The sequence below is a fragment of the Bombus terrestris genome, chromosome 12, assembly GCF_910591885.1.
Source record: "Bombus terrestris chromosome 12, iyBomTerr1.2, whole genome shotgun sequence".
NCBI classification, from domain to species: Eukaryota; Metazoa; Arthropoda; class Insecta; order Hymenoptera; family Apidae; genus Bombus; species Bombus terrestris.
The window spans coordinates 4217101-4241683 of record NC_063280.1 but is presented as its reverse complement, the minus strand read 5'-3'; the positions used below and the strand labels follow the sequence as shown (position 1 = coordinate 4241683).

General features: G+C 38.7%; 1 protein-coding gene and 1 long non-coding RNA gene across 9 annotated transcripts in view; one reads left to right on the top strand and one right to left on the bottom strand.

The window, feature by feature from the left end:
- LOC100642293 (DNA N6-methyl adenine demethylase) overlaps positions 1-24583 on the bottom strand; it is a 143637-nt gene that overhangs the window by 22535 nt on the left and 96519 nt on the right. For 7 of the 8 annotated variants that reach the window (XM_012314604.3, XM_012314603.3, XM_012314602.3 and 4 more), the window contains one exon: positions 11958-12197. In XM_012314604.3, the coding sequence (XP_012169994.1) occupies positions 11958-12197 (240 nt within the window). Of the gene's footprint in view, positions 1-11957; positions 12198-12988; positions 13122-24583 lie in introns of those variants that run through there. The other variant, XM_048411082.1, reaches the window with a different exon arrangement.
- On the top strand, positions 13279-17256 carry LOC125386124. The gene is made up of 2 exons (XR_007225999.1): positions 13279-15432; positions 16340-17256. It is a non-coding gene; the product is annotated as an uncharacterized LOC125386124 (long non-coding RNA).

Sequence of the window (24583 nt, the reverse complement as noted above, 5' to 3'; positions counted from 1 at the left end):
TTTCTTTATTTATATTACAGTAGATTAACGTCGATGATTTAAGTTTAGGTTGTACTGCATAAAGATACTATCATCTATATGGCAGAATCGACTGTAACGGAAACTAGATTTGATCGAAGCTTTTTACGAATACATCGAAAACGAAGATCATGCGGCGGTTACACGTATAGAAAAAAATTACTCAGAATATTGTTCCGGACAATTTATTTCAAGGTCATCGAAATCGGCAAGGCGCGCTCTTTTCTGTATAATCATCCAAATCTCTGAATTCTACCTACTTGTTTAATAACAGATACTCATAAAGATATCTTAGAGACTCACAGTCTAATAATTACAAATTATAAATGTAAATATTAAAAAACATTTTATAGTCTGTTATTTGTATCTCTATTTCCATTAGATTTAGGTCTGTTACGATTTTTAAATGCCTCGTAAATTTTCCGACATTTGTCGACATTCTCGTGGAAAATTTCATCGGTATTATCGAAGGGACGTGACAGGTAAAATTATCTAGACGGCCAGAAAAATGTCCCGGATAATTGTGTCTCGCGGTCGACACTTAAAAATTCGACGGAAATTCCGGAACACGGGTGAAAATCAAATGGACGATTGAAATAAAAGTTGTATCGCGTGCCACAGTGTCGCCTCGTGTGCATTTCGTGTTTATCTGGCGTTGAACGCCCGCTACGAACCGTTTTGCGGGTTATTACCCTCGTTACGCGGCACAGTTCAATTAACTGAGTTACGACGGTAATCCCATTGCCTATGACCAAGGAAGTGAAATTTCCTCGGGATATTCGGCCGTGGAAATTGAGCACGTTTCTCGTGATACCGATTGTCAGATCGAATCGTGTCAAGATTTCCAAACGAATCTATTGCAACCACGTAATTAAAACGTTCTATTTACCATTTGAAGATCGCAGGAAAAAGAACGTGATACGTGTGTACGTTTTTGTTGGTTGTTTTATTGGTAGAGAAAGAGTATATTTTAATATAAAATATCTAAAAGTGGAAAGAATCAGTTACGCCCAAAGATATAGTCGACAAAGATATATAAAGATGAAAGATGTAATTGTTAAGATATTTTAATATGTCGTTATAAGAAGTAATATTTCTAATTCTTCTACTCTTCGCATTTTTAAATGATTTTAGAGCTCGTGATAAAGAGATGATGGTTCAACGCTGAATCAAGTAATTGTTGTTAATTGAAATCCTGATAAAATCCATTTTCGACGAAGCAACAAGTTGTACGTGGTTTATACAGTGCCGTCGATAAAACGATAATTAACAGCCGTCTAAAAAAAAAAAAAAATCATCCTGCTTGTTCCGAAATCACCAATTCTTCTATTTTTGATCTATCAAACCTATAATCGCTGGTACATTACTTCCAAGATTCCAAAATTCCATCCCCTTTATCAAAACAATATGAAAGCACGGTAATTTTTGTTTAAATACCGCAACTATTCACCCATTTACTAACTTCCTCAATCCTTTTGAATAGCTTATTACACGTATATATGTACGTGTACATTGTATAAATTCGTTGTAATCTGTAAATTCTAACGATCTTTCTTAAATTTGAAATTATCAGGAAACAAGAAACGCTATCGTTATATCACGTATACTTTTCGGGGCAAAGTTATCACTGATATTTTAATAACATCTTACATCCTCATAAACAGTCCTCATAAAACAGTATTATCATAAACGTATACGACGTACGAGCCATTTGAAGCTAGTTGTGTCAGCAGTATCAAAAACCGACATCACTTTCCCTCCGACCCAATGCTGCGCGTGAAAACGAACCGGAGAAAGGATCGTAGAACGCCGGGGAAGCACGTAGAATATCCTAGGTCCGCGTGATGCCAGGAAATCCATAGTCGTCGGGGTGGATGGTTGAAAAAGTGGGTCGCGTGGAGTGGTCCAGGAGAGCGTGAAAGGTGTTGGTGGGCCGAGAAACTCCGGGGAACCCCCAAAGTGGCCGTGAATCGGTGTTTGTGGTCGAGGTTGATAGCATCGAAGAGTCGGGCGTCTCGCCAACCGAGTCAGCGATCCCTCAGCGAGCCACCTTCCCCTGGCTTCTCCTTCGTGTTTTCCTCCTTTCCTCTTCTACCACTCTCTCCCATTCCTATCGTTATCTTTCTCCTTCTATCTGGCCTCTCTTTCTCTGTCTAGTTCTGTGTGAGAGCGAGTCTCGACCGTGGCGTTGAGCTCTCAGGGGGAAAATCCTTCCGTTCTCTTGACATCGTGACCTAGGGCAACGTAAACCCGAGGCGTGATAAAACGGGATGTGCCGCGACAGCACCCAAACATAACCCTCAGGAGCCACGCTCCTCCCTCCTTGTCGGTCTTCCTCTTTCTTACGGCGTAGCTCCTTCTCTGACTTGAAGCCCAGCCAGCGAGGAACTTCGCCAAGCGAGCTGTTCAATGACCTCGAACCCTTCCGTTCCGGCTCCTTTCTTCCTTTCCTTCGTTTTTCCATCCGACGTGCTCGAGCGCCGGTGACTGGTTCCTGGGCTTCTCTCGATGATTCACGGAACGCTTCGCCGCTTCTCGCGTGATGGAGTATCCGGTCCCAACGAGGATGCAACGGGAAGATGTAGGGTAGTCGAGCCATTGCCGCGTTTTTCGAGATGAACAGGTTATTCGTTCGTGTACGTGACTTTTGAGTGAAATGGATCTTTCGGATTATCGAGTTTGGACGTTGTTTGTTCCGTTGTTTCCAACTTTACGACTTTGTGTTTTGCTCGTTCTTTAAATTTCTAACTGACATTTTCAGGTCTACGCGCCTGGAATATTTTAGTGAGCTTCACTCGAAGATTTTTCGGGTTATTCTTTAAGGTAGGTTGTTTAAAAAAGGAAGATTATTTTGTCTGAAAGAGAATCAGCTGTGAAAAATATTATACTGGATTGTTCGTAATTATCTTTTATAATTACGTTATCGTACCTTACAACTTATTTAATTACTTTATAAAACGAAAGAAAGAAAGTAAATTTGACAAAAAGATAATTCCCTCGAAAGCATAACAAAATCTTGATTATACTATTATTATAATTTTTAATGAAATTCTACAGAGTAGAATTTGGCAAAATTTAATGCAATCTCAGCAAGAGAGGCTAGCCCTCGAAGCGATAAAGCTGTTCACTTCAACAATACGACACGTGTACAACGAGCTCGTTCAGCGCACCTCTAAGACACCACATAATTTAAACCCCCATTATAGCTTCCACTTTAGAGGCGTGTGCGCGCTCGCGACCAGCAACAACGCCTCCTTTATTCACGTCAGAACGTCGAGGATCGTGTTTTACACGCATCCTTCTCTCCTCCCCAGCTACCAACCACTTCACGAATCAACCGAACGAAACCTTTCAGCCTTTCAAACCGTAGGCTACATTTTCCTACTTGTTGTTTCCTTCACAACGTCTTCACAATGAATGATGAAAATATACTTTGTAACAACGACGAGGCTTCGATATTTTCCAATAATTTATTACATTTCTGATTGCCTACGGTAGAAGAGGTTCTAGAAAATTCATACGAAAACATTTGCAATCTTAAAAGTCATAAATAGTTTCTAAGTGATCGTGGAATGGGCTTGGTAAAGTGATCATTTTTGTTACGAGTAGTTCGATTTTACTACAACTTCCTGTTTTTAATTCTTTGTGCGTTGTGAACAATACGAAGGAAATTTGAAAAATTTTAGAAACTGCTCACAAAGATCATAAAATATAGTTAATTCCAAAGAAGAAGAGAAAAACAAAAAAGAAATAATGAGAAGTAAATATCGTAATAATCACTTATATACCGGTAAAGGCAAAAAGTATTTAAGAATTGATTTATGCTATAATGATATATTTTAAAGCAAGCAATACATAATCCAACGTTACAATGTTTGCGATATACACGTGCTCTTTTTCTAACTCATTCGCCACTCCCATCCTTTTTGGGACAAGAATATAGCGTGAGCGATCCGCATCAGACCTATGTCTGTCACGTAAAAGGTTAAACATATTATTACATCGTTATGTTTATCCGATTTTACGGCTGGCATAATTAAACCCTCAACCCTGTTCTTATAATACACGTAACCTTACAAGAATTCGTATCAAGTTACTTACAAGCTATTGACATATGTGCTGTCTTGTTCCAATTGTATACTAACAATTTTCTGAAAACATGTAAAGTTGTTTTCTAGATTGTTATTAAAATGAGATTGAAACCTGAAACATTTAGGGACCGTAACAGGGTCAATCATTTCTTCTACTCCACTCCATAATTCTCCGTCAATTTTACGAAAAAGAATCCAAGGAATTTTCAGTTCCTTCCTCGACAAAATACTTCCGCTTCGCTCTATCCACCCTATGCATCACCCCATCAACCCCATGCTGTTCAAAAAAATTCTTCATCTTCCCCAACTAGCAGTCCCGCCCCAGTACACGCAACGAATAATTACCCCATGTACACACCTGTTCCATCCGCGAATGATCACGAGGGGAACATTGGCGAGAGGATCGACCGATATTCGATTACGCATAGGCCGGCCGAAACGCGTGACGGCAGGGGCGAATTTAAACCGCTTTGAAAATCGAGCCAGAAATTAATTTCACCGTTCTCTGTCCGTTTTTCTCTCTGCCAACGTTCTACGGCCCTTTCCATTCCCCGTTTCATCTTCGAAGCCCTGGTAGTCGTTCATCGGACTCAAACAAGAGGGGGCTGCAAATTTATCGACGAATTAGCCACAGCAATCAGTCCCGCATCGATACGCTTATTTCATTAAGCGATCCGTTGCGTGCGCGCGCGGATGATCGCAACGAAAATTCATTTATCAACGTGATGTCCCCATTGGAGCTCGTTTCTGCAGCCCTTTCCTCTGGTGATACGACAGATAACGGTGCTAAACGATCTTTTTTCTGTTTTTTGCGTATCGCTTATGATTTTTTTTTCTTTCTTCTTTTTTTCCCTTTTCTTCTTCTCTCTCTGTTGTCTTCTTTTTTTTTGTCGCTTCTAACCCAGCGATCGGCTAGCGGCACATGCCATGAAACCCGATAAAAACGGAATCGTTTGCGCAGTAAAACAGCTTTTATCGCGTTGTTTATACGTTGGGCGACGATTACGGGAGAGCGGTAACCGTGGCCTCCGATACGTCCATCGTTTTTCCGACGGCGACAAGCAGAAAGGGAAAGGGTTGAGGAGTGGCTCGTTGTAAATTTCTATTTCGCCGTTGCTTTGCAATCGTACGACGAAATCGATTTGAATGTATTCCTAAGACATGACGGTATATTAGTTTGTTGCTTTGAGCTGATCTTACGTTGACGTTGAATGGTCTGATGGATTTATGAAAATGTTTTATATTACACAAGAAGGTTAACTGTAATATAAAATTCGCGGTGGAGGAATTGTCGATTGACTCGCGTTTGTACAACTTTTAAGAATATTTTCTCTCAAAGAATATTCGAACAATATTTCGATATCGGAATAACATGAATAATAACGAAGAACATCTAAATCTACCTTAAGAATATTTTTTCCACATCTGCTCTGTGGATTGCTAAATACACAAACAATTTAGAACGATTAATATAGTTCTCGCACGAATAATACAATTCTTCATCGAGGGGAAAAAGAACATAAGTCTCGATATTGAAATTATCAGTTCGAAGATACTTTCTCAAGCACTCCATCTGTATTTCTTTTCTTTCGGGTTTTTCGACGTAAGATTTATATGCTCATTCGTTAAAACGTCCCTTTCGAGGATACTCTTGTCGACAGATCCTGTATCGGGCCCATAAAATTTTCGACGCTTTTGTCGATAGCTTTTCGACGGAATTTTCGTCTTCGTTCCTTTTTTCATCTCACCCCTGAGGAGCAAGGGGGACACGGGATTTATACGCGCACAATCCGGCGTGTTTAAATCGAGCCTACGAGAAAGAATTGGCAAACAGGAAAGGGGACAGCAGAAACGGGTATCCCGCGCTATCTACATCTTAGCCGACGGTTTTATTCACGACTGGCTCGCTTTCGGCGAAAACAATGCGCCTCAAACGATCTCGCGTAGAGAGAAAAGGAGAACGAGAAAAAATCTCGAAACAAAGCCGTGGGCTTACACCTTTCGTGCTTTTTCTCTAGGGAATGCGAGCGAGCTTATTCTTCGTCCGCGGTTCGACTACTGCGTCCGGCGGTGAAATTGAGATCGACGTGCGTCGAGAAATTCATGGTGGTTTGTGAATTGGGTATGGATAAAGGATTGAAATATACATATCGAAAATTGTAGGAACTAGTTTGTTTCAAGAATGGAACGACTGTAGCGAATTTTTCTTCCGGAAATTTTAATTGCTGAATTTTGGAATTTTCCAATAATTGAAATTATCGAATTCTCGGATTCCGGATTGTTCAATGTTCAATCTGCGATTTTCCAATTTTCTGATTTCTTAATATCCTAACTTTCTGGTTCCACGATTTTCGACTTTCTGTTTAAAATTTACGTCGATACGAGGCTAATCACCTTTTAGATGCTCGTAGAACCGATTCTCGGTAACACCATTACGTTTCCTAGAACTTATCAAGAATTCAAATGCACACATTCTTTGAGTCGTATACCTTGCTGGCAACCTTCTGCTCCATAAGTAGCGCAACTATTTTTTCCTTGAACCGTTAGAGATTCAAATATATTCTTCAAACATTCTCCGCGACACAAGTGTTCACCAACAGTTGTTACTTCGCGCGATCTTTACTCCCTGTCTTAAAACTTTGAACAGACGCAGTTCGCGATACACTGACTAAACTTGAGACATTTACATATTTATAATATTTAAAGACTCTTCTATAAAACAATCCTTAGACGTTAATCTCAATCCGCAATTCCATTAGTTCGACGACACTTTCTCCAAACATGTTGTTTAAAATATCCCTAATTAGTTACTAATCTCGTAATCGCTCAATACGCTTCTCCAAATAGAGTAGACAATTTTTGATACTTCTGTAAGCATTTCGATGCTTAATTCCGCTATATTCTTCTGATCAAGAAAATACAATTGGAACTGTTCGTCTTTTTCACGTTATTTCCAATACTCTCAATTTAAAAGTTATCCGCGAATAACGCAAAACTCTCTAAACATTCCGATGTAGCAAACTGTAAATGCAGTCGATGCAAGTAAGCAGCATTCCTCGATCTAAAAACAATTAGAATCAATTCACGATCGTACACATAAAAGAAGTTGCCACATCTATCTTACTCATTTTTCTACGCTCTTCTATATACTCGTACGATAATTCATAGAAAATGATCGTAATCGTGTGACAGAAGCAGAAAGCAAACTGAATTGTACGCAACGGCGTGTGCGTGGATCGCGACAGAGCGAAAACCGCACGTGCTTCGCGGTCGGACGCAATTCGTGCATTCGGACAACGAGCGTGCCGCGTTTCGCGGTTTCGGTTTACTGCATAATTGTGCGTCGGGCCGGGTGGCCGACTGTAACGTTGATTCCTTTATCGGCGACGATATTGCCAATTACCGTATCGCAGGACTGACCGCGTTTACGCGCTCAGATAGCCTCGTTTAACACGGGGTGAAACGCGCGATTAACGCTGCGGCCCGTCGTTTATAACGCGAGTGTGCCAAGCGCGCCGGAACGCGGCACGAAACACGTGTTTCCACGAGAACACGAGCCCTTTATTCGCGCCGTGCTGCCCTTTCTGCTCGCCCTCTGGTACGTTCGCTCAGTCGCTATGCTGCTTTGTCGACTGTCACCGACTGCGACACGGCGTTTTGCCGCAATTATTCCAACGATCAAGCTTCCTAAGACGATCAAGCTATCTAAGACGATCACGAGCTATTCTATCAGTCCTTAGCTCGTGGAGAAACTGGAGATGCGAATGGTAAAGGTGAAATGGGATTTTGAATGGATAGCGATTACTGGAGTACATATAGTTACGGAAATTTCTATGAATGTAGTTTAAAAAATGCAGTCCAGACAAAAATGTGTTTCACCTAGTAGATATCATGACAAATACTACAGTTTGGATGTTTCATATATTTTTGCATTCACATACATTATCCCGCTTTGGAATTGGCGGTGAGCAAAGTACGAAAAACCAAGGATAAGATAGCAAACGAAAAATATGCGAACGGATGTATGAAAATATACTTAACACAAGGAGAAGAAAATTCATAGAAAGTTCATTTCTTTTAGAGTTGATTGACCTGTGTCTTAAAATCAATGTCCTTTCTTAGACACTCGAATAACTTTTCATTCTAATTTTCTAATTCTTTCGTTTCTCGTTTCAAGATTAAAGAATCTTCACCTAAAAATCAGCAAGAAAATACGCTCTAAAAATTCCTGCCTCACCGCTAAAAAGAAGGAACGATAAAATGAAACCGAAATGGCAATTCTATCCAACAGAAGATTTAAAGATTGAACCATTGAAGGATAGGGGAGAAAAAAGCAGGATACGAAGGAGGAGGTATCGCGATGCGAAGAACGGTGCTCTTACCGAGGTAGCGTGTCGATCCGGCGCGAGCACTGGCTGGCTATCGCGTTTTCGCGGTTTTTTGCCTCGTGACAAGGGCTGCGAGGAAATCGGCTGCCGAAATAACAGCATAACGCCGGGGCAAGGGTAGACTACCGGCAGACAGCGACTATGGGGGCGGTGACCGCCCGCCAACGCGAATCAATACCCGCAGGAACAGGAACCACCGACCTAGCGAGAGAGACAGCGACCACGCCATGAGGGGTAGAGAAAAGGGAACGTCCCAGAGGCAGTTGCAGAGAGAAGCAGAGAGAGGGGAAGGAAAAGCGAGCAGTATCAAGAGAGGAGCAAGAGGTGGCAGCGGGGTTGGAGGCGGAGAATGACGGGCGGAGAGGAACAAGCCTGGCACATCGACGCACCCAGGGTGCCAACGGAGTGGAGCAAAGTGCCGATACCTGTCTCTATCTTCCGTGATTCCTTCCGTGGGTGCGCTGTCGCTGTTTTTTACTCTTACAGATTCTACGGAGAAAAAAAATTATCAAAGAGATCGTACACACGTGCTTGTATCCCTGTTGTCCATATATACGAAGACAAGTGCAATTTGTACCTTGATAGAATGGATAAAGAATTTTAGATTTTCAGCGTGGACAACATTGGGTACGAGTGAGGAAGAAGATGTTCGTTGGGAAGGGTTTTTTAAGGAGATTTTTAGATGTTGCTCGGAGGATCAAGATCGTTATACGTTGCAGAGAATGAACGTGGAAGCCCTTTTTAAAGAAAGGATTAACCAGTATACGAAAGCCTATACATTGCAAGCCTAAATTCATGGTATGAGCGAAGTCCGGGAGATATGATGGCTTGAAATACGAACGAAATCATTTGGAAATAAATGAAAGCCTAGAGCGAACAATTTTGAAAACTAAATATGAAAAAGTAAACATTTTTGTAATCAATTTCTTACATCTTTGATAACGAAATTACAAGAATAGAAGACTATGAGTAAAGGATTAATTTCTAGCGTGTCTCTGACGATGGTTGATAGTAACGGAGCGGTAAATTTTCGCCGTTTGCTTGTTACTCGTTCTGAAAACGCGTTCTTCTGCCAGAAGGGAGAAGATTGAACTCAGGATTGAACGGGACAGCCTTGGACGGTAGTCGAACCGGACGAGTCGCGGATCGACTGGTACCTTGTTCACGGCACAGACATCGCGGGTTTAACACGCGCATTTTTGTACACGGATAATCTTCACACGTGTTCGTCAGCAGAAAACAGAGTCGGTTCGCGCTTGGACAGACTGGTTTGCCCAGTAACCTCGCAGTACCAGGCCAAAGAGAACCCAGAGAGAGGATGCACAAGCTCGAAACGATCGCGGAGAACCGCATTCCTTCCGACGTTTCAACCTACTCCTCGATCGACTTTCCTCTTCCTCTCGGCCTCGTTGAAAGTGACAGTCCGGATGACGCTCGTCGAGGAAGCTCCTCGAGATTGAAAGACTGGTTTATACCGGTGCAAGTTGCTGCTTGATGCGAGAGTCGAGGAGGTTTTCTCATTTTTTTAGAACTTTGTTGCTTTTCTTAAATGAAATTACAGATTCTTTGATATTACAGATTTTCTGTAAGAACTTGTACGAAGATGAGATTTTCACTGTTTCGAGACTAATATATGCGTTTCAAGATCTTTTATTCTCTGCAAGAATTTCTACGAGGATGGAATTTTAACCGTTTTAAGTCTAATTGCTCTGAGTTGTTATAATTTCTCTAACATCAATAACATCTGACTTAGGAGATACACCATTTCATTATAAGTGGACCTATCATATCCTATTAAGAAAACTTATTTCTTTTTTTTATGTAAGTAGAATCTATATTGAAAGGTAGTGTATAATTTTGGAATTGGACGAAAGATTTCCAATATTCCCTATTTTCAATTTTAGTTAGAAATATTGCTGGAAAATGTGACATAATTTGGAAAATTTGTATTAAACTTTATACTATTTACCGTAAAAACTTTAATAGAAGCTCTACGATATTTTGTATTCTATCACCCTCCTTGGAGAATTTGCAAGATTTATGTTCCAATTAGTCGAATCTTTTATCAACGGGGAACTCTGAAAATTTAATAACTCCTGCTTTAATAAAATTTCCAATCCCGTTATCCCTTCTGAAGAATAAGATAATCTGAAAAATGTATATTCTAATCAATCATAATTTTTTATTATTAGAAAACTTCGCAACTTTACTATAAAATTTTCTATTTGATCATATTTCACTATCTTATAAATCTTCCTTAAAACAAAAATACAAGATGTTATTTTCGCTTTTAACAAAAATTACAAATTGTAGGCTTCAGTTCGTTCAAAAGAAAAGACCGCGAGTCTTTACTTTGGTTCTTGAAAGCAACGACTTTTGCTTTGCTTTGGTTCTTTCTTTGGTTTAGTGAAACGCAATCTGTGGAACACAGCGGGGGAGGAGCAAGCGTATTCCCTTGGAGGGTGAAGACAAATTGAAGTAATGAACCGCAATGGTCTAGGTCAAGGTCCTTGGCCTCGGTTTAGCATTGGCATACACGAAATACACCAAGGGGCCATACCGATAGGGCCGGACTGTTTATTCCCTCAAGTGCTACGTGTTACATGCCGATATACTGTGCCAGATTACGGGAGAGGAGTGGCTAAGCAGGAAGGGATCGATGTTATCCTTGGGGACCAAGACGCCTGTAATCTCATCGAGGATTTTCAACTCCATTTGAGATCGTGCCAGACAATCGGATCTCTCTAACACGCGAACTAGAATCCGGCTAATACTCCGGATAAGAAATTTTCCAAGCAGAATATTTACAAATTTCCAATCCAATTACGTAACATCTTCGCTTCTTTTCTATTTTAGGATAGTACGTTAATCGTGTATATTTTATTGAAAATAAAATATTGAAAATTTGAAGAATTGTGTGTTTGCGTGTGATGATAAATAAATATTTAGTTTAAATACTTAACAGATTAATTAATTCTAGTATTTCTGGGTATCGACGAGTGAAATATTCCTCATGTATAGTTAAATTAATATCCTTTTTCTCAAAAATTATATTTTCATAATTTGTTCATTCTTTTGTTATTTTCTTTTTTCAGTTATTCCAATATGTACGATTTTGAAACATCTATAAAAATTGGAATATTGTGAATTATGTCTAGTATCTCATCAATGCACCAGATATTCTTCGTATAAAGATAAATTAATATTTCCCTTCCCTAAACGTGTTTTCCTATTATGTACAGTTTATTCACAAAATATGGCAATTTCTTACATTTTTATATCCTTCCCTATGAATAAATTTCCCCGCAATAAGATTTACCTACGTTTTACGGGAGATTACGTGTCATAGATATCGGAGGAAGATTCGAAGAACATTAGACACACGTTTCAACAGATATTCGAAACATATAACGTTCAGAGTATCTTGTAATGTATAAGAGGAAACCAAGTGCGTACTTACCATAGAAACGACAGGAGGCGGAGGATTTCCGTTCCTAAGTGCCCCGGTTTGTTGGTTCGCCGCGGGATTCAGATTGTCCTTGGATTGCTGCATGGGATCCGGCTGATGAAGCGTTTGTTGCGTTTGCTGTTGCGGTTGTTGCTGATGCTGTTGCAGCCCGCCTATTCCAGCCTGTGGACTGCCTAAGCCTGCTGGTGCGCTATCTGGTGTACTCACTTGTCGCGCGATCTTTCGATAACTCTGAAATACAACAGTTAATCTTTCGTCAGACAGGTACATGATTACTACCTTTCGAAAATGAATATTCAAATATTTTTCAGATTTTTATGGTATGGCTTTGTACTGTCGTTTCTATTCAAAGCTTCCGGCTGTAAGCTCTGTGTAATCCATCTTCGTTTGAAAATTCCAAGTTCTACAAAATTGAAAAGTTGTAGAATTTCAGAAGATTCATATGTTGAAAAACTTTAGAATCTGGTCATTGAAACGTCTACAGTAATAACGGATTCATTTTTAATATATCAATTTTACTTATCGGAAGAGAGATAGGGGCGCAAGTTTCGTACTCAAAGGTGCAAAATTACTAAAGTGCAAAAATTCATGTGTGTATAGGTAACTAACGTCGTCCACGAATTTATAATGGCACAATTTTCTTAGAGAAATATTTGATTCTTAGTCGGGTTTCGTCGAAGCGAGTGGAAAGTGGAGTTGCCTAGTTGAATAGTTCGAAAATCGAAAGATTCAGAAACCTTTTTGATATTTGAAAGTTTGAAAGTTTAAAAGTTTGCGAACTATGAAATGTAAAAGATTATGAAATTTAAAAAGCACAAAAAATTCAAAGTTCACATTCGTCATAGCGTAGTTGTAGCATTTTCACAATAGTCGATTACGTCGTTCTCAACCACGACGGAACGCGACGCAACACAACGAGCAACAACCATTTATAAACTATATCTTGGAAACGCATAAACGTTGTTCATGCAAAGAGGCTCTCACACTAACAGCAAGAAAATCTGAAAGAGGTTGAAATTTACGGGACATATACGCGCGACGTCTCGCGTCCAATTATCCAATAACTTTCATCCTCGAGAGGGGCGTCGAGGTAGGTTGAACGACACACGCGTTCTTGCCTGTTCCTCTTCATTCGAGCAAAGTGTTTTCTTCTTGTATTGGGCCGCGTTGTAATCACCCACGCACGAGCGACGCGTCACGTCACGCCGGGCACACGACAAACAGAAGAGGAGGCTACGCTTTTGAAATGGCGAGGAAGGAAGGAAGGTAGGCAGGCAGGATGGTGTGTGGCACGGTAGCCGACCGTACGACGTACGGTGTGACCCTAATGCTAAAAATACAAAGGTGGCCTAAGTAGGCCGAGCCGGCTGAAACGGTTTCCATAGTTCAACAAGCGCCGCTGCCCGACAGCTATAACCGGCCACCCAACCGCCCCCAATGCCCCGCCACAAACGCAAACTTAATCAATTATTACGACGTCCCCCGAGGTATCACCATCTCTCGTAAACGTTTCGCGGGTGTAGTTACAAAGATCATCGATGAAACAACGCTGGTCAAATTTTGAGCGTTTTTCCAAGAAGCAATGGCTATGGATTGAGATTGAAATTCATAGAATGTCACTATAAAGTTCTAAGGTCTAAGTTGAGGAGCAAATAACGATGCTAGAAAATATAGAACTCTATTATGTAAATTCATTGAGAGGAAAATTGCAGACTGAAATAACGCGTCGTTAGCTCTTAATGGGTTAATTTATAAATAAAATAATAAACGTAGACGTAACTGAAAAATGTCACGGATAGAAAGCAATTAAAAAATTGTTAAAAAAATGTTTTTCTGTTTGGTTTACAGTTTACTATTTTTACCTCTCTCGTGGATATTTAACAGATATTGACTGTCATATCAGCTTTATTTAGGTTTATAAAACTTTGAACACACATTACGTACTTTTAAATGACAGGTAAAATACCTATTAATCTAGGAATTTACATTTTCAGCAGCAGTTTCGTTTAATAGTAATTTAATAATTAAAATCAGAAAATCAGGAAAAAAGTTATCCTATTATAATTTTCTCATATAGTTTTCGATCTTTCGTGGTTTCTCTGACTCGGAGAACGCGAGCACGAATAATTTAGACGCTACTACATGTTCGATATAGTAATCGTTTTCAAGAAAAAAACGAAGAAATGATGGAAAAATTTATGTCAACGACTTCATCATCCTCAACTATCGTTCTTTGGAAATTCTCTGGAATTTCGTTAGAATTCTTCTCATAACTGCCTTCAGTAATAACTAACTAACGTAGCTAGTATATCCATAGATATTAAAATCGATTTCTAATGTGATTTATACTGCAATTACAATAATTGCATCTACGTTTATATCATTCTATCATTTACAAGCATAAAACATAAAACGTACCAAGCTTATAAATACCATGATCATTCCCGACTAGCCTTGAACAATCAATTGATCCCGCGCACAAGCCTAACCTAAACTAAACTAACAATTTCAAGGACCACCTTCAAGTACCATCCATACTATTTAAGCAAGTATAATATGGAGTTCATTAATCACCGATAAATCTGTCTTAGGATACTTACGAAAAATTAATCTGAATAGCGAAATTATTGAAACCTTTAAGAATTATTATCTCATTTGCGCACTACGAATAATTATGGAAATTCATATTTTTATGAACACAATAAAGAAAAAGGAAAAGAAAAATAAAAAATATCAATAACACAAAATCTCAAAAATTAAAAAAATTAAGGATTTTTAAATTAAGCGATTGGGTGGCTTGAAAGTTTGAAACTTCGAACGTCTGAAAATTAAAAGATTCCAAATCCTCTTTACTTCTCTCAAGAATCTGTAAAAGTCCCTAATAATCAATCTCACGTTCAGAGAAGCCTGATCAATGAAAGTTGCGTAAATCCGAGCAAAATAGGCCGTAAATCCATCCAGACTGTCATCGCGAATCCATCAGCGTAATTACGACACAAAGTTGCTCACAATAATGCTGACATTTCCTTTTGACACGTCCTCTTCTCGCCAGAAGAAATCTTTCACGAAGAGTCACGATTCTCCAGCTCGAACCAGCACCGATAGGTGTGAATTATTAGTACGGGAACATCGAGTTTCACGTTGACGAGCAACGATGGTCGAGATTATAAAGAGCTGGTTGTTTATTCGTTGCGGGCACAGGTTGTTGCCGCAACCGCGACGCGGCCAGCCCCGTCATAAATGTAAATTGAATTCCGTCGCATAAATTTCTACCGTGCGGCGTACCCAATAAATTCACCGCCCGATACAATCAGTAATATTCTGTAACATCGTCGCCGATCGGATTACGAAACTCTTTCCGCGCTGATCGAACAAGTGCCCTTGGAACCCTGTTGACTCTTGGACGAGGAACCATCCTTTGCTCATTATCCGTGAAACTGTTATTATACGTCAAATAATATTATAGGTAAGTAAGAGTATTATAAGTCGACCATGAGTTGCAAGAAAATGGGTTCGTAGAAAGTTAATTGAATATAAATATCTGAATTTTTGAATACTCAAATTGTTGAATTTAAAAAAACTTTAATATTCAAAAATATGGAACTGCCAAGCGGTTAAATTTGTTAACAATTACGTTTCGAGTTTCCGAATTTTCACATTTCGATAAAATCCGATTTCATCGCGATCGAGCTGTTAAATTTTTCAATCGTCGGATTCTTGATAATAGAAAATTATCGTATCGTTAAATTTTTGATCTGTCAAGCTTCGAACGTTCGAAATTTTGGAATTTGCAAATTCTACAATTTAAAAACCACATCAATTCGTAATAGATTATTGATCTGACTAATGAATCGATAGATAAAACTTTCTTATATTCAAGTTAACACTTGAACTTAAGATGCTTTTAAAACGAAAGTGAAATTGCGATATATAAATACCGATAAAAAGGAATAAAAATACAGATAGAAAATAGAAGGCCACGGCAGAGTCGTTCTGTACCTAAGAAATGTTATTCACGTAGCTTTTCGCTCGAAGATATGTTAAATACCATCTATGCACCTGTACGATCTGAGACGTGTTCTGTGTCAGGACAACAGCCTTGCAGAACGGTTTGAAATTACCAATCACTTATTGCGGTTCGATTTTCCGCGCTACCTGGCCGGCATCGCTGGAATCGTGACGCGTTACGCCGTCACGTGTGTGCATATACACTGTATACTTTATAAATAGACAAGGTCTCGGGCCCACGCTAAGCCCACGGCTAGAGAGTGCGTTCGCTTGAACGGCGATCGTCTGGTCGCACTCACTGAGATATATTTCGCCCCGGTTTCTGTCCTACTCGACTTCTTGTGTTTCTCTTATTCTTCAACCAGAGTGACGGAGGATTCCAGCTGCAACACGTGCCGCGAGAACGATGCCGCTTCCGTTCATGGATCGCCTGGAATATCGTTGCTCCAACGGAAACGTGACTTGCAAGGGCCGACTGACTGCCAATTACAATCTGTTCGACTATGTTACGAGAGATCGGGTTTCTGTTAATCGGTCTACGAGCTATTCTTTAGTCAATGTCGATTAACTCAATTTTCTCTACAAATTTTTCGATTAAAATATTTGTTGTCTCTATCTATTGAGCTTTGAGATCGTTTTCGTTTCAGGAAGGATTTTAATCATTTAATACAATAAAATAGCTATACCTGTATTTTACAAAGAATATGTCGTATATCTATTTGCATTGTAAATTGTTTCTTTTTTTATCATAAAGCATGTAATTCTTTTGATTAATCTCTTAACGTGTACGCCCGTGAGATTATACTGGCGTGTACATTGGTAGAAACGTGTACTTGGTGTTAGATACACAGGTAAAGTGAAACACTCGCTTCATGGTGATTTGGTTAACATTATCAAACAGAAACTATAATATTTTATGCTTGGATAGCTGTATGAATTGTATCGTTAGCATAGTATATTACTTATAAATCTGAACAAAATTTTAGCATTAGATTGTAACGGGTATCCAAAATTTCTCTCAAAAATTATATCTGCCAAATCCAGCTAACTTGATTATATAAAATAATTTTACGAATAATATAATCCAAGAGTCAAAAAATCCTTCGCTAAAACTCCAAGTTAAACGTATTCCTCGATCATAAAGGTTCATTTCCTTTTATAAATCCTTTAATAAACTGTTCAAGCATCCAAGTTTTCTGCTCCGTTGAGTTTCTCTATCATCGAAGACACTCGATGTTTAAAGAAATCGAAGACGAAAAGACCTCTTGGGAAGGGAAACCAGCTATGAAAAACCTTGCGTTGGCCGTCGTGGTGTTCAGTGTTCATAGTCAATAACCTCCTCCAACTTTCCAAGGTTACCCCCTTCAAGGTTTCATAAATCATTTATCTTCGAGTGGGCATCGTAGTACAGCTCCATACGCGAATAATGGAAAGTCAAAATTTATCAATGCCTAGACTCTTCGTACGGTACGAAAAGTGATACCGATATCACGGGAAACGGAGCTGTATCGCGTTACCTCCGTTTTATGGAATATCGTTCGGCGTGGTTTGATCCGCACGATCGAACTTCCATTGGAACGGTGCTTTCAATCGAAATACGTGAGCTATCTTAGAGTGGAATTTAAAATTTCATCGAATTCGGAATTTACATGATGCACGTAATAAAATAATAAACAGGATAAAATTCCATTTGAATGCATCTATGAAGCTAATGCTACTAAATGAGAAAATTATTACACTTAACGGATATATAATATATTTTAACTATATCTTAACTATACAGAGTGCGGTTGAATGACACGCACGAGCGGGCATAAACTGATTCCTTATGAGAAAATAAGAAGAAAATATAGAAGAACATCATTTTATATGACGCTTTGCTTTCGAAAAAATCGAGCGCGAAAATTGATCAAGTATACTTGAACATGGCTAATGCCGGACTGAACGGGAACAAATAATCGACAGGAGGTTATTTTACGTGTGAAAACAAATCGAAAATGTAGAGCAAAATCTTTCCACAAGATGCTTTGTTTCTGAGAAAAATAAATATGGAAATTTATTATTAAATGGCGTAGTAGGTCAATTCTTAGTAAAACAAGTTCAAACTCCATTTTCTTGAAAATGGGGCTTTAAATGGGAATTTTATTCCACGTTTTTAACTTATTTTTGCACGTAGAATAATCCTCCGTTGATCGTTACTCATACCGTGCCAATAATTAGCCACATTCATGATATACTAGATAAATTTTGAAAATTGATTTTCTCGAGAACGAAGCCTCGTATGAAACATTTTCATTCCATATTTTCTTGTTATTTTTTCATAAAGAATCACCTTATACCCGCTTGTACGTGTTATTCGGTCGCCCCCTATATTGTAACATACATAATAATTCTAAAAACAGTTGCATAAATAAAAATTCTCAAATTCCTTTGTTTCTATGAGTTTGCATACCATCTTTTTGCCGTCAATCGCCAAAGAAGGCTTTCCTATCCGTTCGAGAACAATACTAAATGTTGCCATTCTCGAGCAGAATGCTCGTTAATGCACGGTAGAATGAGTCACGTAATGATTCGACTTGAGGTCGGTCACTTAATTATTTCGAATGATTTCGCGAACATCAAAAACGTGCGTGAACTCATTCCTTCTCTCCACCATCCTACGAAATGAAACGTTCGCTGACGAGACTTTTCATTGTACGGTTTGAAATATCAAAATGCAGAGAATCCTGGTATATTCGTATCTCTTGTCAGACGTTGGACTTTCGCATTTTTATCGAACTATCAGGTCTCTCGGTTTCTTGGCTGGCTTATTTATTATTCGCGACCATGGCTTGAAAGAAGAAGGAACGAGCATAATGGCCAGCCGGGACCGTGGCATCGTATTTTACAGACACACACGTACACATCTGAATCTGTGAAAAGTTGTAGAAGCTTGCAAGATCTCCGAGCGCTCATCGATCGTCGTGGAAAATGAGTTTCGCGATGCCACTAACGACGTCGACGATGGTTACGCTCGTAAACCTGGAGGAACATCCACCCGAGTCGCAACATCCCGCCACGATTTTATTGTTCTCCTGGTGTGTACACGCATGTCATTGATCGTGTTGTTAAAAACGCGTTGAACACGGTCATCTTTCACCGTAATGTAATTTGCTGTGATTATAATCGGCAGTCTCGTTTCGAGAGAAAACGACTCGATGGGAAACTCGTACGGTAGCTAGCTGTAAATTCTCGGCCCAATTAAAAGTTTCCGATTGTAATATCTCGCGTTTAAAAGAGAGACAAGCGTGTTTTACACGGATCTAACTGTAAAAGAGGAAATTCCGGTGCTGGATGTCGGAATACTAATTTATAGTAAAACGATGTGGTCTGCTGTCGGCAGCGTTTTCGAGAAGAATATATTGGTTAAATTCATATTCCTTTGAAATGAAATATTCCACTAACACTGCGACGAAATTTCATTCGTATTCCTCTTTAAAGTGAATTTTTATTTTTTCTCTTGCAAAATATTTTGAACGTGTCACTTAGAAACCGATTGCGTAACATAGTATAGACTTCGATAAGTATTTTGAAATTTTTTCAAGTGTTTTGAAAACCTAGACCGGTAAAAGAATTAAGTGAACATAAACGATCCACGAAGGATCAAGAGATTGAAAATTGATGTGATTGTAATTTGGAGAATTGATTGGTTGATCTGGATTCTTCAATATTACGTTCTTTGCACAAAGGACAGTATTGAAGATATCTCACGGATGAAAATAGCATTTAGAAACTACTATTAACAATGCACAAACTTCATGCTCAGATTTCCAACAAAGTTGATAGGATATTACGATCCATAAATTTAATTAAACCAGCACAAACCACCAGTCCATTGGTTAGTTATATACGTCTCTAAACGTTCCCTTTGCAATCAGCGATTCCATATCAGGAAATTCCACATGATGAATTCGACCAAATAATTCCAGAAAATATCTAACAGGATTCCACTCAGGGAATTTCATATGACTATCACATATTACAATACACGTAATACACGCATCTATTAGATCATAAATAAGTGTTACGTTTATAATTAAGAATAATATGAAGTAGGTAAATGTATTCTAATTAGTTCCCAAAATGTTTAGAAATTCCAAAATGTTTTATATAACATACACGATATATACATATAAAAATTTACTATAGCGGCTGCTCAAATACTTTCGTGAGTCTCACTGTAGAGAATCTTCTGGTGACAGGCCACACACTCGACCGACAATTTTCAATCGGTGTCGATCGAACGAGAAGAAGGTAGATTGGCGAGCCACTTCAAAGAGTCGCGTCGAGTCTTTTTCCACAGGAAAAGAACCCCGGCCAGGATTCATTTTTCTAACGGAGCGAGGCGGTACCAGGAGCGCATTTGCATCTCTCTGTCCGCGAGCTCATTTTTCCGACTATCTCGTCGGAAATAAATCTGCCCTGAGCCATGGAACAGGCCACAGCCGGTAATAAAAAAAAAGAAGAGAGAAGAGAAAAAAGAAAAGAAGGAGAGGGAAGGAGAAGAGAGAAGAAAAAAAAAGGCGAACGACGTTCTCCCTTTATCTGCGCCACGTAGCGCGGCTTTTTAATGACGGGCATAAGTAAAAGCGCATCCTGGCCTTAACGACTGAAACTGAGCACGGAAATTCATTAAGAGGAGAGGTCGAGATTCAATGATCCAAGAGTCCATGAATTTCGTGGATCATGGACTTCGCGCCTATTTTCCTTGTTTCTTCCATTTCTTCGAAATCCTTCTCGTTTCATCGAATCACTCTGTCGACATTCATTCGAATTTTAATACTTATCATGATAATTCTTATCATGATTAGTTAATCGCTTCTATTTTAAACTTGCGATCCTCGAACTTTCATGGGTCGATTTTACCTTTGTTTTTAACAAGCAAAAGTTTTTTAATGTTTTGAGAAATACTTCAGAGTACGTATAAGATGAGAAATCATGCATAGCAATGTTAACTATCTCGTTCCTGTCTTACAGATAAAAAATTTATTTCAGAATACAAGGCCATGATCGGACTTACAATAATCTAAGGAATGTAGGTTAAATTTATTACTTTTGCTACGTTTAGAAATTTCTTGTCGATCGTAGATATACCGACTAATTACAATCCCTAAGTTTTCGAAATAAGGAAAGACAGAATTCTTGCTACGTAATTTACAGACTTATGAATGTTACTGTTTCAACAGTGTCAGGATTATGTATCGCATTGATTGTACAGAAAAATATCAACCTGGAAGATAAATTTTACTATCATAGGATACAGTTTGTAACTGGTCATGTAACATTTACCTTATTGCTCCAATACTAATCAACGTATTCCAAAGAGTAAAAGCGAAACCATTATATCAGATGTTAGATAAAATCGGTACACGTAGGTCGATCATGACTCAGAAAGCGAAACTTGGACGTTCTATTTCGATCAGGTTATTTAACGTTCTTATCTGATCTCGTATATATTTGGATTTATCTTTGGACAATTATTTAATGTAGCATTTATAACACAATTAATATTATTTAATCTCATGAATTTCCTATATCGTAGGAAGAGAGGAAAGAGAAAGAGAGTGAGAGAAGAAGAAAGGAAGAATAAAGGTTTAGTTTCTGCTGCATAAATATTTCTTACAATTTTAAATCGTGCAGAATAATTATCTTGTTTGTAATTTATAAAATTTCTTATCTTATTGTCAAACTTGTGACTGTGTGTTATGTAAAAGATACTATTAGCATTGATAACTCGTGACTCGTAAAATTTTCTTTATAAAATTAGTTCAATTGCGCAATTCGATAAAATTGCTATAATTTATTTAAGAATTCTCTCTTTAACATGTCACTATATAAAATACGTCATATTACATTTGCATCTGCAAAAATTCAAACTATTAATTTGTATAATTGTATAAAAAAGTTTCTAACCAAGAAATAATTCTTAAATAGCGCTTGACAAGATGAAAATCAGTTCGCACTGTATGGTGTTTCCATCCTCGAAGCGTCCTCAAGACAATATCGAAGCTGATATTTCCCGTCTGAAAGACAAACTCGTTTCAAACGTCATCGTAATTCCCGCGGAAGCATTGGGATCGTGCATACGTGCCTGTCCCAGTATCTATCCGGGCCACGGACAGAATTTACGAGCGAGTTATACGAGCGACGTGGCTTTATATCATTACTCCCACCAATATTCGCCTCTTTTATTACCGATTCCGCCGGAAGTTTAGCCGTCCAGGTACACGCATAAGCCACGAACGTAACTACCAACTATTTTCTTCTTTTATTCGCTGTTTAAACGCGGCCAGCTTGAATACGCTTCACGGATTCTTTACGAAGAAATGAAAACCATTTCTCCCGAATGTAATAAGAAAAAGAGGAAAAAGAAGAAAGAAAAGATTTAGAGAAAAACGATAGATGCGTTTTACGGATGGAGAAGTGACGGCGATGATGATGGTTCTTTTAAAACATCAATCATCGATCAGAGAAGCGGACGAGGGTTTAGATCCCGCGTGGCTGGTTCGACCTTTTCGAAAATGGCCCAGGGGTAAAGACCACCTGGACCGAGCCGTCTACTTATACCAGTTGTTAGGGTCGCGATTTACCCTCGAATCCTGGGGGCTATATAACGTGCACACCACGTGCTCGAACACGTGGCCGTTTATTGCCACTGATAAATCCTACTTTTGATTAGCCACCGTCTGTTCTCATTACTACACACATCATCGATTACATTTTTCCGATCCTTTGCAGGAGTTCTCATTAACGAGATTTTCATTCGTGTTCTTGTTCCATTTGATTACGCTTCTTAATGAACCGCCGTGTTATGTACGAGTCGGTATTATGGGAAGGAAAAACGAGATAAATGGAAGTTTAATGAATGGTTGGGATGATTAATCTGAATCCTAAGTTAGGTCGCATTATGCGGAGATGAGGAGATAGCTAAAAAAGTATAGCACTGTTGAACCTCGTCCAGATTAATAAACTATTTGAATTCAAAGGAGTTGAAATGAAAGATTTGATTAATGAGAGCGTAGAAATTTGAGAGAATATTTCAAGTCGAATTAGAAGTTAAACTTAAATTAGAAATTTATACTGATCAAGTGGTTTCAAATAAAAATTCCTCGAACCTATCGCTATAATTGTCTGAAAGAATGTAAACCTACCTATTATAACAGTCAAACAGTCTTACAATTATATCAGACGTACAGTCAAAACCTTGCCTTAAAAATAAAACGAACATGATAAGAAGCCAACTTTAAATTTTACACTGTGTCCATTAAAAATTTTCTATTTTCTGCAAGACACAAAACTGGATTCTGTTACAAAACAACGTCGCCAATAAATATACAACGATTCCACATGGATTTCAAGGGCCATCAATTAAATCACATTTGCGTGCACCATCAAGGATAGGCAATCGTTATCGCGACAAATAACGAAGGGTACCGTAAGCGACGTTTAACGAGCTACGCTCGTTTCTTCCCCTTATCAGAATCGCGATAAATGTCCGTAATAAGCTCTTATCATCAATCACTCTGACAGCCTGATAACTCACTCCCATTCACAGAGATACCCGTTCCCGCGTCTTTCTTAACCATTTAACGCTTTATGTTCTCCAACTGCGTATACATAACGAAACATCTCGATACGTTTAGCAAGCATCATTCTGGTCGATAAAAGATCAACTACTAGTTGCATTTTATCACGTACTTAAGAATTCTATGCTTGAGAATTTCAGAACTTTTTTTTTTATGACAAAAATGTCATATACTCAGCTTAAGAATTTTTGTATAATGTAGTTGTACTTGAGAATGGTCGCGTGCCATGTTTTCCAGTAAACGTGACCATCGTTCAGAAGAATCTCTCTTCTTAAGCTCGTGTCTCGCCTAAAAGTTGACCACGGTTCATGATTCGGCCGTGGAATTCTCGGCTTCATTCATTCGAACCGGTTATTTCTAGGAAAGAGGAGGTTGAATGAAAATCTGTCAACCCACGTGGCGAAACGCGTGGCCAATGACCGCTTTCGACCTCGACGGTTTGTCTTTCGTCCATCTCTAAACCAAACGATTCGGTGACTAAACTCGTACGAAATCCAAGTGCTTCCTTTTTGTAATATGGTCGATTGATTGAGAAAGAAAAAAATTGGTCGATATGGTAATCGGTGATGTATTATATTTACATTGGAACTATTGACGATTAGAATACGAAGTGGAAACTCGTAGACGTTGTAGAAATCAAAATAGTTAAAGTGAAAGATATATGACGAAATATATAATGCAAAAAGAGGGTCAAGTTTTTAATCTTCTTACAAAAGATCATACAAATGTCGAAAAATATATTATTGTAAAATTGATAATTTTTGTGGTTGTTTTAACTAACCTGATAGTCTCGCTGTAAAAGGAATTGGTGATTGGAATGTTCTCTTTGTGACAAACGGGCTCCTCGAATTGATTCCAGCATTTATTCATGACCGATTGCAAATTCCACTCGCGTGAAACAATCACCTATATGGTATGCTGACCATTTGTACTCTAACGAGTTTTACGATATGAACAATTTGCAGTTTCTGCAGCTCTCTTTTT